Raw genomic sequence first — 18,749 nt, 5'->3', positions numbered from 1 at the left:
AGAGGCTAAGGTGGGAGGATTGCATGAGCCTGGAAGGTTGAGGCTTCAGTGAGCTGTGACCATGCTGATCTACTCCAGCCTGGACAACAGAGCGATACCCTGTCTCAGGGAGAGAAGAAAAAATCATTTCCATCTCATTAATTTCTGCCTCTATTTCAGAATAGCCTGTAGTTCATACTATAAAAACATGCCACAGAAGTACCTCACTGTAATGTTTTAAATTTTTAGTCTGTAAACTATTAAAATTGCTTTGTTCTTGATTTTTAAAAATCAACTATTTTTTTTAATTTTAATCATCTTAAAATTTTCCTTCTAGTAATAGTTACTTGTTTTATTAAGAATATAGGCTGGATGTGGTGGCCCATGCCTGTAATCCCAGCACTTTGGGAGGCCAAGGTGGGTGGAACACAAAATCAGGAGATCAAGACCATCCTGACCAACGTGCTGAAACCCCATCTCTACTAAAAATACAAAAAAATTAGCTGTGCATGGTGGTGCGTGCCTATAGTCCCACCTACTCAGGCGTCTGAAGCAGGAGAATCGGTTGAAACTGGAAAACGGAAGTTGCAGTGAGCCAGGATCACGCCGTGCATTCCAGCCTGGCAATAGAGAGAGACTCTGTTACAAAAAAACGAATATAGTCTTGGCCTTACACAGTGGCTCATGCCTCTAATTACAGCATTTTGGGAGACCAAGGCAAGAGGATGACCTGAGGTCAGGAGTTCAAGACCAGCCTGGCCAACATGGTGAAATCCTGTCTCTACTAAAAAATACGAAAATTAGCTGGGTGTAGTGGTGTGCACCTGTAATCCCAGCTACTTGGGAAGCTGACATGTGAGAATCACTTGAACCCGGGAGGTGGAGGTTGCAGTGAGCCAAGATCGTGCCACTGCACTCCAGCTTGGGCGACAGAGCAAGACTTCATCTCAAAAGAACCAGGCTTCCTTTAATGCTTTTTATGTGTGTCGAACTCAGTATTAACCTTTTTCTTAGTACGCTTACGAAATGCACTAAATTCTACAGATTATCCCAACCTATATAGAATTTACTTACTGATTTTTAAGAATCTCTTGCTTTATACTGAAAGAATTAGATTTAAAAATTAAATACAAAAGTGGAACTTCAATGTAATTCAGCATTTTCTAATAGGAAAAGACATATTTGACTTTAAGATAGAGGTCTGAAAAGAAGACCTCTTTCAAGGTCAGAAAGCTTGAAAGCCTTCTATATTAAAATACTAATTTTATAAGGAAAAGCATGTTTCCCATTTATATAATTAGTAACTTAAAGGTGGAAATAAAAAGTTCCTAATATGTGTACATACACATAAGAAGAAGAATTGAGAATAATGCATGCAAGGGAATATATTGAATGGTTTCTTGGAACTGAATATGTAATTGAATATGTGATGAATACCCACATGTTGTTTTGGAAAAGTTAACTCCTAGAATCGATATGCTTAATTAGAGGTAATTCTAAAGGGCTAGAACCATTGTAAGATTCAGGATAGTAATTTTCCACAAAGTAAATGCTCAATGAAACCTTTTTAAAAGTTGAACTATTAAATTTTTAAATATTTATTCTAATAGATGATATATAGTCCAATAATACATATAGGATTGATTGAGCAGAGTTAATTTAAAAATTTGGAGACTTCACATCATACTGACAAAGGATGGCAGAAGGATTTGGAAGGAAATATAAATGAAGAGATAACGTCGAGTGCTTTTCCTTCTTGATTTAAAAGGAAAAAAATCTTATCCTTTTATCTTAAATATTTTACCCTTCTTTTTCTTTCTGTTATTAAGGGAAGAGCTTTCAGCAGCAAAGGGAAGCCATGAAGCAAACCATAGAAGAAGATAAGGAGCCAGAAAAATCAGGTTAGACACTTATATTTGACATTATTAAGAGGTTTCTTGGGTCTTCATCTGGAGCCATGGGTACATTTGCATATTGGAATGGTGAGAAAGAAGTACTCATGGAAAGAGTGATACAAGAGGCAAAACCAATTATCTTAGAACTGTAAAGAAAGGATAAGATTTAACTATTAAAGATTATATGCCTATACTGTATAGTTAATGGAAAATTATAAATACTTTCCTGAAAAATAGTCTTTCTACAGTGTAATAAGTATTTATAAAAGTAAATTAAAAAGAAGCTGGATGCAGTGGTTGGCACCTGTAATCCTAGCACTTCGGGAGGCTGAGGTGGGAGGATTGAGACCAGGAGTCTTGAGGCCAGGAGTTTGAGACCAGCCTGGCCAACATAGCAAGACCTTGTCTCTGCAAACAAAATTTAAAGAATGAATCAATGTATAAGTAGAGTTCTTCAATTTGAGTTATGTGGCTTTGTTCAGGGGAAAACATTTATAGTTATGTTTATGATTGCTCAACAGGAAAACTATGGTGTGCAAAGAAGAATAAAAAGAAGAGGAAAAAGGTTTTATATAATGCCAATAAAAATGATGGTAAGTTCTACTCTCAGGGATACGTGGAATTATATCTGAAAGGAACCTAAATCTAGTCCTGTTTTAGACCATAATGTTAAATTAGTGCTTGAGAAAATCATTTAGTAGAAAGTATTTTCTTTTGGAATCCTCTGAGTAAGGCAGTATTTTGAATTCTGGGGAAAATTGATATAAAAATTCAAGTACTATTTAGCATGTGTTGTATTAAATAGTTTCCTATAGTTTTTTTCTACTTAAACTCTTTGCAAAATTAATATTCCTAACAAATTCTTACAGAACATTTGAAGTAAAAAGTATTTCCTCTGCAATAGCTCGTGTCACAGAACATTTGAAGTAAAAAGTATTTCCTCTGCAATAGCTCGTGTCACAGAACATTTGAAGTAAAAAGTATTTCCTCTGCAATAGCTCGTGTCACAGAAGCAACTCATTTCTGAGAGCCTACTACCTGCTGGCTAAGTCAGACACACGAGAGGGTTTTTGTTTTATTTTGATTGATTGCTAAGTTTAAAAAGCTCAAAAGTTGTAGCTTCTCTTAAAATAAAAAACACAACGAGGTTTAAACTATGACAGGTGGGCTAGTATTCCCAGGTGACAACAGTCTGCTGGACCTGAGTGATGACTATTGCCCCTATATTGAGCACAGGTGTCTAGCTTAACAATCTCTATCACTCCCAATGTTTTAATGAACCTGGTCTACTGATTTTATTACCTTCTTGGTTGGTTTTTATGGGCATTTGAGTTTGCTACTTCTGTTTGGTTCACATTAGAAGCAAACCAAATAATAAAGCAAAGGCATTCCTTCGTACGCATTTTACAAGGCTTATTCTCTCAAGAATTTGAAATATTTTGAGGCAACATAGATTAAACTAATACAGATAAAACATTATAGATTATTATACTACATAAAAGCTAAATGAGATGTGATCAACTTTATAAATTTTTTAAAAATATTCTTTAATGCTAATTGACAGATTACGTAACTAAAAAGATTTAATGAGTTTTAAATTTTAGCCTCTATATTTGTGATTAACATCTTTAATTTTTTTTTGAAACAGACTAAAGTTAAGAAGTCCAGCTCTAAGAGCTACTGTACTGTGGAAAACTTGGCAAATATGAACCCTATGAATACATATGCTGTCTGTAAATCAAAATGCTACCATTGTCTTCATTATACATATTAGAAGGAACTCAGATTTTTCAGAGAAAATCATTTGAGAGGAGAAGGAATTAATATTTGCTGTTTATGATGGTGTCATTGTGAATATTTAAAAATAACTATAGTTCATAATTGCTGTATTCCAGGGTAGTAACTATATGATTTTGTTCTCACAAATGAGGTTACAGAGTAATAGATTCAAGTGTAGATAGTAAAGTGATTTGCTGAAATTCTTAACAGCTAATATATGATTGGTTGAGCTGGAATTTAAACAAATATAGTTTGAGCTCCTGCTCTGTGCCAGGCTCCATACTGAGCATTGACAAGCCTAAGATGGTCCCCTAACCTCATGGAAATGGAGCTGAGGGAGTCTGACTTCACATCTGATGCTCCTTCTCAGTCAGGAGAAGTAATAGGAGTGAGGACATGGCAGGCTACTAGCTGTCTGCTTTTGTTCGTACCACTTGACAGCTCTGGTTTCATCTGAGTTATGGGCTTTAGGAATGTTACCCCACCTGTCATAATTTAAACCTCATTGTGAGTCATGACTCTGGGTTAGCATTCCAGAGTAAAGTCAACATAAATGCAGAAAGAGTAGATAGCATGGGTATGGCCTGTTGGCAAATTACACAACTAACTATAGCAGGGGTGTCCAATCTTTTGACTTCCCTGGGCTGCATTGGAAAAAGAATTGTCTTAGGCTACATGTAAAATATACTAACACTAGAGATAGCTGATGAGCTAAAAAAATAAAAAATAAATTTGCAAAAAATCTCATAATGTTTTAAGAAATTTTACAAATTTAAATTGGGCCACATTCAAAGCCATCTTGGGCCTCATGTGGCTCATGGGCCACAGGTTGGACAAGCTGGAACTACAGGAAAGTATTCCAGCTTTCTCTGATAACACTAGTTGTAGCCACTATATGTAAATGTTGGTCTTTGCCAGCTATTGTATTCTACATATTATGTCCAATTCTTAAAACAACCTTCTTAAGTACCTTCTTAAGTAGAGTATTAATAACTGCATTTTACAAAATTGACAGATACTACTCCTACTGGTTTGTCCCCTGGTACCCCATCTTCATTCAAAGTATTGACTGCAAACTAACTATTTAAAGATCCGTATGATATATTGTATTAGATATTCAAGAACAGTATGAAAGAGTATTAATAGAAGGAGTAATACATTGTTGTCTGATTTTCGTGGTATCCTAGCAAGGATGTAATGGCAATAAATTGTGATTCTTTCTAATTTGGGGGAAAAATCTATGAGTATTTATATTTTTATTACATGGCAATAATTTTGTCTGAAGAGCTTAACTTTTTTTTCCTCAAAGATTATGACAACGAGGAGATCTTAACTTATGAGGAAATGTCACTTTATCATCAGCCAGCAAATAGGAAAAGACCTATCATCTTGATTGGTCCACAGAACTGTGGCCAGAATGAGTTGCGTCAAAGGCTCATGAACAAAGAAAAGGACCGCTTTGCATCTGCAGTTCCTCGTAAGTTTGAATGCATTCCCATTTTCCTGTGCTTTTCAATTTAGCGGCTCAGAACCTAGGGAAATATTTTATTCATTTTATTAAAACAGTGTTATCAATGAAAGAGGAACTTTGTTTAACCAAATATTTTGACAATTTTTAAATTAAAAATAGTCATTAAGAAGTTTTAAATTTGTTTTCCGAGTATGTACTAATTGTTTTCTAAACAAATTTCTGTTTGGGCCCCTTACAATTTCCTGTTCCATAGGGAATCAGCTCCTGCTTCTTTAAAGTGATACTGAAGATAGAAACTTTGGCATAATCTGAAAACAGAAGTTCTAAGATTATATAGTACCTAATTTTATGGAAATAAACTTTAGGAGAAGATTAGTAGTAGTGTTTTAAATGCAGGATGAAGTAACTTGAAGTATAAGCATGAAATATATTAAGATAATTAAATACAGCTATTACTGAGATACTGCAAACACATTTTTGTTCATTTTTCAACCTGCAAAATATAAAAACAATGTTAAACACGTAGGCTGTTAGCATTTCCTCAGTTTTATTATTTCATATTCTGTGTTGCAAAATAAAAATTCTTTCTGACTAGCAGAATTATTCTCCCATCCTCACTGTAAGCTATGCCCATTATTTTTATCTGATTTTGTTTGCCTAGATACAACTCGGAATAGGCGAGACCAAGAAGTAGCTGGTAGAGATTATCACTTTGTTTCACGGCAAGCATTCGAGGCAGATATAGCAGCTGGAAAGTTCATTGAGCATGGTGAATTTGAGAAGAATTTGTATGGAACTAGCATAGATTCTGTACGGCAAGTGATCAACTCTGGCAAAATATGTCTTTTAAGTCTTCGTACACAGGTAAAGCTAGAGTTTTGTTTTAGGGTTTGAACTTAGAGGGCGTGTCATACAAAGTAATCCAGTGGAAACTATATTTTGGTCCGGGAACAGTGTGACCTGATTAAGTTTTCATATGGTTTTTCCCACTGATTTGCTATGTGAAATCACAGTTTGCTAAATCTCTTTCAGGTTCCTCGGAGGGGAAAACATATACAGGCTTACATATACAGGTTGACTATCTCTTGTTCAAAATGCTTGAGAGCAGAGTGTTTTGAATTTCAGAATTTCTTGAATTTTAGAATATTTGCATATATATAATGAGCTATCTTGAGGATAGGACCCAAGTCTGAAATTAATTTCATTTATGTTTCATATATTCTTTATTTACTTAGTCTGAAGGTAATTTTATTTTTCCTGGAGATGTTGAATAAAGCTGTCTGCTCCTGCGTTTTGACAATGACCCATCACATTAGGCCAGGAGTGGCATTTTCCACTTATGCCATCATGTCACTGATCAGAAAGTTTCAGATTTTAGATTTCAGATTTTTGGATTAGAGATGTTCACCTTGTGTATATATATTTGTACATATGTTCTTAAACTTAAAATACAGTGAATATAGTACTGGTCATACTTTAATTTTAGAGTCTATAAAAGAATTTCCTTTTCTGATTCTGATATGAGAAAAATTAGAAAATTTCTAGATTATTTTTATGGTTTAAATGCCATTGTTCAAATATTAACAAATATCACAATGTGTGCTTGGTTGTATGAAAATTATGAAACCTCAGTTTCAGTTATTTGGCAGACTAAGCAAAAGTATAAAATTACTAACTAGTGCCTCTTAGCCTTCTATTGAAAATGATAATTTTAGGAGGCCAGTGCAGGTAGATCATTTGAGCTCAGGAGTTCCAGACCAGCCTGGGTAACATGGCAAAACCCCATCTCTACCAAAATTTAAAAAATTAGCCTGGCATGGTGGCGTGCACCGGTAGTCCCAGTTACTTGGGAGGTTGGGGTGGGAGAATAGCCTGAGCCAGGGAGGTGGAGGTCGCAGTGAGCTGCACTGCACTCCAGCCTGGGTGACAGAGTAAGTAGAGTGAGACCCTGTCTTAAAACAAAAAAACAAAACTAATTGTAGAAATTTGGAGTTTTTAAGAAACTCCAAATGTTAGGGAAAATTGTTTTAATTTTTGTAGACCATACAGTTTTAGCATACAACTTTCCTTAATGTGGTAGAATCTGCTGCTCATGTCAAGTCAACCAACATAGTCAGTGGTCATTAAAAAGATACACATAAAGGAGAATTGACCCTAAAATGGCTATTCTAAAATAGTAGTTAGGGATTTTTGTTGTATGCACTTAGGCTCTACTATTTCAATTATAAATTTTTGATTTAAGATTTTTGATTTAATACATGTTTTTACTAAACTTCTTTAGAATTATTTACTTGGGCTAACAGGTTTTAAAAATTCTTATTTCTCCAAGAAAAAGGGCTAAAAGATTTTAACAGAGAACTTGGCATCTTGTTTTAATCATCTTAATGTTTTTAGATAGAAATGACGTGTTCCTATAATCTCCATTTTGACAGAACACTTCAGTTTGAGGATACACAGTCATGCATCGGTAATAAAGTGAAAACTGCAGTCTCCAACTTCAAACACAGTCTACTTTTTCTTAGATGTGCTTTTCTTGAATTGTCTTTTGCACATGTATATGAAGTTATTTTCTATGATTTTGCTTATATTTAGTATCTGGCACATAGTAAGGCAACTTGTATGATTCTAATTCCTCCAAAATGGTTTTTTAATATGGTTATTGTAATCTGTGTGTGATCTTACTAGCAAGGTATTTTAATATCACATAGTTATCATCCTTCATTATCCTTCACTTATATATATATATTTTTTGCATCTCAGTTGATCCAAGAGATATTATTCACTTATATTTCATTACATAAAACAGCAAGCTAAAATAATATATATGTACATATAATTATAGCTTCACAGTGTATTCTTACAGTGAATGGTAGGATCTTAAAAATATTGTGAATTGGGCCAAGTGCAGTGGCTCATGCCTGTAATCCCAGGAATTTGGGAGACCGAGGCAGGAGCATTGCTTGAGACCAGGAATTCAAGACCAGCCTGGGTAACAAAGCAAAATCCTGTCTGTACAAAAAAATAAAAAGTTAGCCAGACATGGTGGTGCATGCCCATAGTTCTAGCTACTCGAGATGCTGAGGTGAGAGGATCATTTGAGTGCAGGAGTTTGAGGTTGCAGTGAGCTGTGATCATGCCACTGCACTCCATCCTAGGTGACAGAGCAAGTCCTTTAATCTATATATATGTACATTCAATACTGGGAAGTAATTAAATAATGCAAATTATTTTAAAAATCCAAATATCTCTTCTTTACAGTCATTGAAGACTCTCCGAAATTCGGATTTGAAACCATATATTATCTTCATTGCACCCCCTTCACAAGAAAGACTTCGGGCATTATTGGCCAAAGAAGGCAAGAATCCAAAGGTAAAGTTTTCACACTGTTGTACTATCCCAATGAAGGTAAACATGAAACAGTCCTGGTCTAATTTGTCCTGGTGCTTAAAAGCTACATTAGCTTGAGCTTTCAAACTGATTATTCTTTCTGTAATATTATTTGCCCCCAAAATTGCCATGGTTGCCACAGGGTTGGACTATGACAGCTTTCCGAAGTTGGTTGCATGGTAACCTTTGAGCTTCTTCACATGGGTCTGAGACATTTCTAGGGAGATGTGACTGCCACCAAAGTTATTAGCCAACTCTTTAGGATTACTGGCTTTTCTCTGTAGATACTCCACATTTTCTGGGAGACAAATTTGAGTGCCCTTGCTTTTTTCTTCTTTTAATCCCACTGAAACTTTATGTTCTGCTTTTCTTCTCCCTTTGGTCTTCTTACATGGTTTGGAACAGAAAATTTTTTAAAAAATTATTTTAGATCTATACTAGATACGATTGAGGTAGTCCATGTCATACTAAACATTATTAATAATTAAGTGACTGATAATATGTGTTAATAAGAAGGCACTGACTTATTAAAAAATGTAAGATGATAACTGTCAAGTGACTTACTATATAATAGTAACATGTTCTTGTTTTTTTGCTCATTGTTTATTAAATATCTATTTTAGAGACGGCTCCTTCATATTGCCTCATTTTATTGACTGTGCCTTTAAATCTTCCTAAAGATAATCATTAAAAGCCCATTTACACTCCTTTCCCTTGATTCTGTTCTTTTTTTTCTTTTTTGCCGCTGTTGTCTTGAGGTAGGATCTCTGTTGCCCAGGCTGGAGTGTAGTGGCATGATCATGGCTCACTGCCATCTCAGACTCAAGCGATCCTCTCACCCCAGCCTGTCCAAATGGCTGGGACTATAGCCATGCACCACCATACCTGGCTAATTTTTTATGTACTTTGTAGAGACAGGGTCTTGCTATGTTGCCAGGCTGGTATCAAACTTCTGGCCTCAAGAAATCCTCCTGCCTCGGCCTCCCAAAGTGCTTAGATTGCAAGTGTAAGCCACCACACCCAGCCTTCCTTTCATTCTTGGCTGTCTACCACAACACATTAACCCTTCTTCTTCCTCCTCACCCTCCAAAATATTTTTTTTCACTCTATGTCTACTTAACATTTCTTATTCAATCTATATGTGAGGTAGTAATTTTTAGTGTTTTAGGCTACAAACATCAGGGGCTTTCCCATCCTGGTTGCTTTGTCTAGGCTAAGTAGGCCAGCTGGGTAAAGTAGTGCTGCACCCCTTTTTCATTTCTGCCATATACCTACAAATTCATAACTAACTGGGGGTCAGAGTATTTGTTGTCCATTGCACTTGGAATGATACAAAGGAAATAAGCAGCATGGTCATCTGCTGTTCTTGAGGATCACAATATAACAAGAGAAACAAGATTAATACTGTTTAAAATTTAGTGTCCAGAAACTACTTTGTTAGAACAGAAACAACTTAGTTGTTTCAAGGAGCAGGATGCAAACTAAGGACCAGAGTGTACTCCATTCTTCCTGTTCAGCCTAATTTTCCATTTCCTAACATGCACACTTACTTCTTCTTAGGCTCTTTTTTTCCAACAAGGATTCAGTGTTATATGAAGGGCCATAGACCATTCCAAAATATGTTAAGCATCTTTCTTTTGGTTGGTCTCTGGCAGTGTTCCGATGGAATTTTTATCTACTTTACTTTGAATTGGCCATCCTAAATTTTCAGTTTAGTTCAGTTTAGATGTTATATTTTTTTTGAGAGGTGGTTCTATGTCACCCAAACTAGAGTACTGTGGCATGACGATAGCTCACTACAAGCCCTGAACTCCTGGACTAAAGTGACCCTCCCATCTCAGTCCTATAAGCTGTGACTATAGGCATATGTCACAGGTCTTAGATTATACATGTTTTTAAAGCAGGAAGTTGTTTTAACAGTACACAATATATTTGATTTTCTAATTACAAATTTTTGATTCTTTTACTTGCTGAAGTACATTTTACATACAATAAATACTTGTCTTTTAATTTTATAATTCAGCAAGTTTTGGAAATGTACACCTGTGTAACCACCAACCACAATGCCAATCAAGATTTAGAACATTTCTGTCACTCTAGATAGTTCACTTATGCCCCTTTCAAGTTAATACCCCTCCATTCTTTCTTTCTGGCAACCACTAATCTGCTTTCTGTCACTATAGATTTCTTTGATCTGTTCTAGAAGTTCACCTAAATAGAAGCATACAGTTTGTTAAAAGTTTTGCATGGCTTTTGATCATCTTTTTGAGATTGATCTGTGTTGCATCTAAGAGTAGTTCATTCCATTCTTAATGCTGAGTAATATACCATGATATTAATACATCACAACTTATCCATTCTCCAATTTAAAAAAATATTTGGATAAAATTTTGAGCTAGTATGACTAAAGCTGCTCTAAATATTCATATAGTCTTTTTGTGGACATATGTTTTCATTTCTCTTCGAGACCACCTGGGAATAGAATTGCTGGATCAAATGAGATCAATGTTTGTTTTAACTATATAAAACACTGCTAAACTGTTTTATTCAATTGATATGGAAGGCGAGGCTCAGTGGCTCATGCCTATAATCCCAGCATTTTGGGAGGCCAAGTTGGATGGATCAGTTGAGGCCAGGAGTTCAAGACCAGCCTGGGCAACATAGTGAAATCCTGTCTTTACTAAAAACACAAAAAAATTAGTCGGGTATGGTGGTGCACACCTGTGGTACTGGCTACTCAAGAGGCTAAGTTTGTGCCACTGAACTCCAGCCTGGCAACACAGCAAGACTTGGTCTCAAAATAAAAATAAAAATTAGGGCCGGGCGCAGTGGCTCAAGTCTGTAATCCCAGCACTTTGGGAGGCTGAGGCGGGTAAATCACGAGGTCAAGAGATCGAGACCATCCTGGTCAACAAGGTGGAACTCTGTCTCTACTAATAAAGTACAAAAATTAGCTGGGCATGGTGGCACGTGCCTGTAATCCCAGCTACTCAGGAGGCTGAGGCAGGAGAATTGCCTGAACCCAGGAGGCGGAGGTTGCAGTGAGCCAAGATCGCGCCATTGCACTCCAGCCTGGGTAACAAGAGAGAAACTCCGTCTCAAAAAAAAAAAAATAAGTAAAATAAGTAAAAATTAAAATTAAAATTAAAATTTAAAAATTGATATAGAAAGTAAGAAAATGATGGTGTTACTCACTGGATGCAAAATGTAACCAATCTGATTGTACCCTGAATCTCTGAACTCTTTTGCCAGTATTGTGAAAGAATGGGTATTGGCATAAAGATGTGATTTTTCATGTATGTATTATTAAAGTCACAGAAAATCATCTATATTGTGGTAAGAGAGTATATGCCAAGTAAATGCTTTGCTGTCTGTTAAACTCACCCCAAATCACCCCTGCCAATGAAAACAACTAATTAAACTCAAGACAAAATGTCTCAGATCTAAAAGTCACACACAGTACAAAACAATTTATCATTCAACTGTTTGAACTTCTGTAACAGTTAGAAAACATAAAAATATGACAACTCTGGCTTGTCCTCAGGCAGTTCAATAACCATGCAATATGGTTCTCTCATTCTGGAATATTGTACATCTGAATATGACCCGACTAATTTTTTTTCCTATTTTTAGTAAAAACAGGATTTCACTATGTTGCCTAGGCTGGCCTCGAATGCCTGGCCTCAAGTGATGCATCCACCTAGGCCTCTCAAAATGCTGGGATTATAGGTGTGAGCCACTGTGCCCAGCCTTCAATATCAGTTTAGTAAACTAAAAACAGTTCAGCAGTGTTTTATACAGTTAAAACATATATTTATATCTTGATTCAGCAGTTCTACACCTAGGGGTTTATCCAAGAGGAAATAAAGAGAATATTGGTGTTTATCCAAGAGAAATAAGAGGCTATCCAAGAGAAAGAGGAATAAAGACACAATCTGGAACTAGGAAAGATATAGTAATTATTATTATTAAAAGGAATAATCAAACTCTTTATAAAAAGAAGTAAGTTGGAGGGCATTTGTTGTTATTTTCTTTATTGTCTGTCTGCTATTTAATTCATTTCTATTGTTTATCTTTTCTTTGACTATAATTTGCACTTGCTCTAGTTTCTTAAGATGAATACTAAGGTAGTTTTTAAACTTTTCTTCTTTTCAAATATAGGCATTTGAAGTTATAAATTTCCCTCTAAACAATTGTTTAGTTGCATCCCGTAAGTTTTGGCATTATATTTTTGTTACTATTTTGTTAGAAATATTTTCTGATTTCCTTTTTATTTCTGTAACCCATTGGTTATTTAGAAGTGTGTTATTTAAGTTCCACCTCTTTGGAGATGTAAAAAAAAAAAAAATCTTAACTGATTATAATTCAAGGTGGAGTTAAAAATCAGTTAAGTTTTTTTACATCTAGAAAGAGGTGGAAATTACAGGTGGTCAGATCCTGAAAAATGTCAGTCTTTTGAAATTTATTGAACCTTACTTTATAAATCAAAGATTTTTTTAATAAATCAGTTAAGAATTTTTTTTTTCAGATGGTCAGATCGTGAAAACTGTCAGTCTTTTGAAATTTGTTGAGCCTTATGGCCCAACATCTGTTTTTCCTTAGTAAATATTCTGTGCACACGGTCAGAATGTGTATTCCACAGTTTTTGGTAGATGATGTTGTATCTGATTGTATTTCTTCCACTTATGTTTCATTTTTTTTCTCCTTTCCTTTCTTTTTTTTTTTTTTTTTGGAGACAGAGTTTCTTGCTCTGTGGTCCAGGCTGGAGTGCAGTGGCACTATCTTGGCTCACTGCAGCCTCCATTTCCTGGCTTTAAGTGATTCTTGTGCCTCAGCTTCCCAAGTATTTGAGATTACAGATGTGCACCATCATGCCCAGCTAATTTTTGTATTTTTAATAGAGATGGGATTTCACCATGTTGGCCAAACTGGTCTGAAACTCCTGGCCTCATGTGATCTGCTTGCCTCGGCCTCCCAAAGTGCTGTGATTACATGGGGGAGCCCCTGCGCCTGGCTCTCCTTTGGTATTTCCAATAGTGCTTTATTACTCAGTGATAGAAATGCTGAAGTAAAACCAAATTTTCAATTTTAGCTCTATAAAATTGTGCTAGCTAAGAAAATGATGGTGTTACTCACTGGATGCAAAATGTAACCAACCAGTTTTCTGATTGTACTCTGAGTCTCTGAATCTGTTCTGCTAGTTTGGAGGCTTAAGAGTTGTTATCTGACAGTATGAACTTAGTTTTGCTTAGTTCAGCTAAAAATTTTGAATGAAAACATTTTGTTTCATCTTAGTCATGGATTGTAATTTGAAAGAGAACTTCAGACATAAAGTACTAAATAAGTGACATAAGCCATTTTGGCATAAAATGAAATAATAATGCCTTAAATTTTATAAAAACTAGGTAGATTGGGGGTTTAGCATTTTAATTTGAACTCCAACACCACAAAGTTTCAGTTCTCTTTGGAGTCTTAGAATGTTTTTTCAATAATCTTGAGCTTTGGATAGACATAAATTTTGGCAAAAATGTCACAGTGTATTCATTTACAGTGGTGAAATAGATTCCCTGCTGGGAACAAAGGGTTCTGTGTGCCGTATTCAGATGTACAACATTCCGTAATGAGAATTAGAGAATCATGCAAGAAATTGCCTCAGGACAAGCCAGAGTTGTCATATTTGTAGTATGTTTTCTTACTATTGCAGAAGTTCAAACAGTTGAATGATATAAATTGTTTTGTACTGTGTGTGATTTTTATATCTGAGACATTTTGTCTTGAGTTTAATTAGTTGTCTTCATTGGCAGGGGTGATTTGCGGGTGAGTTTCACTTTCTCGAACACATGTGCCTGATAATTTAGCGTTCAGGATAAGTTTTGCACATAGCCTTGCTGCCTGCTTTTCTTTGTAAAATAGCCCTTTCCTTCAGTCAGTATTTTAAAGTAGGCTGCTCTCTATAGTTTCCCAAACTGTTAGGACACTTTTAACTCTCTGCAACAGACAATAAAGTGTAAGGGCTCTTTACTAGAGCCAAAAGTAGACGGCATTTTAGGTCCTTGCTCCAACCAGGACCTAACATGTTCACTCCATGTTACAGAAGATGTTACTATTAAGAAGAGGTTATGGTGTCCTAGAATGTTTGAAAACAAATGTTTGACTGGGTGCGGTGACTAACGCCTGTAATCCCAGCACTTTGGGAGGTGAAGGCGAGTGGATCATTTGAGGTCAAGAGTTCAAGACTAGCCTGGCCAACATGATGAAACCCTGTCTCTACTAAAAATTAAAAAAAAATTAGCTGGGCATGGTGGCACACACCTGTATTCCCAGCTACTTGGGAGGTTGAGGCAGGAGAATTGCTTGAACCCAGGAGGTGGAGGTTGCAGTGAGCCAAGATCATGCCACTGCACTCTAGCCTGGCAACAGAGCAAGACTGTGTCTCAAAAAGAGAAAAAGAAAACAAATGTTTGTAGGGAATTCAAAGTAACAGTCTGTGTTCTTGAAGCCTGTAGTCTTGTTGGTGAGATTAAAAAAAAATATGTGAAAACCTAAATAGTGGTATAAAGCAGGATATATTGCATCCCAAATGGTTCATAGTGTGAGTCCTGAAGACACCAAAGCAAAGGAAACCATTGTGGCCATGACAGAGTTGGAAAGGAGCTCCTGAGGTTGGGAGAGACAGAAGGAAAGCAATGAAGGTCACTCATTGTTCTTTGCCTTTTCTGACTCATCCTATATTATTTGGTTAGGATAGGAATTATCTCACAGTTTTTATCTTCTCTTTGCAGCCTGAAGAGTTGAGAGAAATCATTGAGAAGACAAGAGAGATGGAGCAGAACAATGGCCACTACTTTGACACGGCAATTGTGAATTCAGATCTTGATAAAGCCTATCAGGAATTGCTTAGGTTAATTAACAAACTTGATACTGAACCTCAGTGGGTACCGTCCACTTGGCTGAGGTGAAGGAAACATCCCCGTGGTATGTTGGACTTGATCTGGCAAAAACTGCCAATAGTAAGATTGCCCGACATTGCAGCAAAATTGAGGATAAGGTGGAAGGCAGCAGTATAAGCTGTGTAGACCTGTTCTTAGATCTCTCAAATTAGTGAGAGGCCAATTCCCTTAGGCAGTTTGTGCACAGCATCCTTTATTCTCTATACATGGTTTTAGCGGTTCTTGTCTCATTTTGGGATTCTAAATGGAAGCTTTCAACAGACCATTCCATTTTGTCCTGTTAAAACCTTTTGTTTTCATGTAAACCCTTTCTGCTTAGTTGTATCTCTGAACATACACAAGTGTCCATGTCTCACACAAATATTGATGTGTAAATATTAACACTTAAATGACTTCATTGGGAATTTGAGCAGAGGAACTGTGCTTCTATGCACTGGGCAAGGCAGTATTTGCTTAGGAGATTAATTTAGTCATCAGAGATACTTTACTAAAAAGAAAAAACATGGTGCCACTTGGGTCTAGAGCTACTTTATTAGACTTGAATTCATTTGTATGTCTTTTGATTCTTAAAAAAACAAAAACATTCCATTAGAAGCACCAGGTTTTTTGCTCAGACTTTGTGGATCAGACTGTACACTCAACACACTCTAATAATCTACTTAAGATATATAAAATATGCTTATTTTAAAAAATTATTCTCTGAATTTTTTTCTGAAGTTGTCTCAACTGATTTGCTAACCTTGCTTCCTTTCATCTGCATCGTATAATAGAATGTATGTTACATTTTTATGAATGGCAGGTGTTCATTATAATCTGTATTGACTGTTAAAAAGTTTCTTCCTCATGATGCAAATAGTTTTTTATATACATGGAAGGACAGCACATTTGACAGTTTTTGCATTTTTATGTATGAGCACAGTATTCTATGACTGTGCTACATATATAGGTAATAAACTGGAATTCTGTTGATGAATATAGCTGCTGTACTGTACATTAATATTTAATAGATCAACAAATGGTCATTGATAACACTTGTCCAGCATTCGAATAAAATTATGTATGTCCTTGGGAAATACTATGACAATTGACTTTAAGATCAAAAGGTAAGGAAGACCTGAAAGTCATTTGAACATTTTAGGAAAAGAATATTGGAGAGAAAAAGATATTAAGTATATAGAAATAGGTTTTTAACCTAACAAGGTCTGCCTCTTATGACCAGTATGCAACAGCTTGCTAAATCATAAAAGGAACATTTAAGCTAATGGGATTTTTGTACTGTCTCTTTAAGTTGTAGCTTTAAAATTCGACATCTATAATTGGCATGGAAAGTTAATTTGTAGTCTTTTCAAGCCTTTAGGATAGTGTGATGTGTGACCTCAAATGTGAATGCCTTGATTTTATTTTTATGGTGATTTTAGCTACAGCATTTCCTATTCCCAGAGCTAAACACTGGAATAATACTGACATCATTTAACATAAGCAATTGTGTTTAAGGAGTAATTTGTCTTGGTGTCATGTATATGTTTGATTTTTTCCTCTTATACATAATTTTATTTGAACAAATATAGTTTATATGTTGCCTTTTTCTGTTCAAATTTCCATGGCCTATTAAGTTGGCTGGAGAGTGTGTTTTATGTGGAAATATTTTCAAGGTAATTTTCCTTAGGAAGAAAATAACATTCTTGGGTTGAGGGAAGGAATGCCATACATACTGTCTCTTCAAATCTGAAATACTCCAGTTTAACGCCAGGAAAATTCACAGGTCACATCGATTTTTTTAGCATTAAAAACTGAGGAATATACTCAGCACTTAATCTTTTCAGTTTTCCAGTTTACTTCTCAGGAATGAAGGGTAGTCTATGGTCAACAATGGAGTTTTGTGATCTGCTTATTGTAACTGACAACTGTTTTTAACTCCAAGAGCTAAACTATTGGCAGTTCAAGTTAAGTTAGAGTGAGGGTGTCAGTAGTGTCAGTGAGTGGCTCTTGTGCCCTCTGTAGACATTAGGCCTACACTAGGGCCATATGCTGTCAAGATTCAGGCACATGGCTTTTAACAAGCAAATCTTGTACCAAGGCACAGGCCATGCCATGCCATACTTTCAGGAAGTCTGAGGTGATAAATATTTCAAGGTCAGTGAAGTCCTATCATTCTCCTTCATCAGTAGTGGTAGATAGACATGTCCCAAACTTTCTAAATCCCAGTGATAAGGATGTGCTAATATTTAACAATCTTTAAAGTGAATTGTTGCTGACCCCCACAAAAGAACATGGAAAAAAGCATTGCTGTAGGCCTAGTTGTATAGCCACTCTGGCCAATTCCATTTCCTGTCCCTCTGTGGTTCTGACTGGAAACCCGTGTGGGGGGAGGTCTTAACCAATTAACATAGAAATGATATCAACAGCTAATGCAATGTACTTGGAAAATCCAAATGAGGAACTGCATATCTTTATTTCTCAAATTTTCTTAAGTCAGAACAAACAGAAAGAGAATTATTATTTAGACTAATCCAGATTTGCTTTCTATGAAAATCTAATGTCTGGATTTTCCTTTTCTCATGGCCTAAGAAATAAGTATTGATAAGGAATGATTTGAATGTACTTTTGTGAATGTGTGGAAAATATAAAGCAGGGATGTAGCCTTTATAAAGGTAACCTTCTGACATCTGTTGTTAATCCCCCTTTGTACTCTTATCCTGTATCTGCACTCTGTTATTTTGAGATGTCATACTATACACTGTATTGTAAAAAGTAAAATTATATTTCGAATTTTAAAAGCCACTGAGCAATTTCTCTTGCTGGTGTGTTAATATCCTCTGCCACTCAACGTTTCTACACATGTAAAGACCACCCTCCTCTTCAAGTTTTTGCCAAAAGCAAGACCACTGGAACCTCTGGGTGCAACACAAAATACCTTTTGATTTTCTTTACAGAGGGGTAGTGCCCCCTATTGGCACAGATATAGGTAGGTCCTGTTTCCTTAATTATTTAAACCAACAACTTAAGTGTATTAAAGATGGACAACTCAAGGCTGTGAACTTGAAAGTTTTCTGAAGAAGGAGGTATGTAATACTCAGGCAAATGGACCTTATGTGCAGCCTAGGATTTGAGGACACTGAGGCAGCATGTGAGTTGTTGGTAAATATATAACATACTTTGTTTTTCCATTCTTCATTTTCTGCTATTCATCTCCCAAAAGTCATAAATCCTTTTTTCTTCTATACATCTCCCAAAGGTCATAAGTCATATACCAACAAAAAGTTTCTTACTTATATACACCTGTCACCA

At 35.9% G+C, this 18,749-nt stretch overlaps 1 protein-coding gene across 17 annotated transcripts in view; it reads left to right on the top strand.

The window, feature by feature from the left end:
* Window positions 1-16,434, top strand: part of PALS1 (protein associated with LIN7 1, MAGUK p55 family member) — a 101,459-nt gene extending 85,025 nt beyond the window's left edge. For all 17 annotated transcript variants that reach the window (XM_010335179.3, XM_010335183.3, XM_074393099.1 and 14 more), the window contains 6 exons: window positions 1,809-1,880; window positions 2,396-2,467; window positions 4,963-5,130; window positions 5,786-5,988; window positions 8,383-8,493; window positions 15,294-16,434. In XM_010335179.3, the coding sequence (XP_010333481.1) occupies window positions 1,809-1,880; window positions 2,396-2,467; window positions 4,963-5,130; window positions 5,786-5,988; window positions 8,383-8,493; window positions 15,294-15,470 (803 nt within the window). In that variant the 3' untranslated portion in view covers window positions 15,471-16,434. The remainder of the gene's footprint in view (window positions 1-1,808; window positions 1,881-2,395; window positions 2,468-4,962; window positions 5,131-5,785; window positions 5,989-8,382; window positions 8,494-15,293) is intronic.
* Window positions 16,435-18,749: the final 2,315 nt, after the last annotated feature.

Source organism: Saimiri boliviensis, chromosome 2 (genome assembly GCF_048565385.1).
Source record: "Saimiri boliviensis isolate mSaiBol1 chromosome 2, mSaiBol1.pri, whole genome shotgun sequence".
Lineage (NCBI taxonomy): Eukaryota > Metazoa > Chordata > Mammalia > Primates > Cebidae > Saimiri > Saimiri boliviensis.
This window is presented reverse-complemented; position numbering and strand designations above follow the sequence as displayed.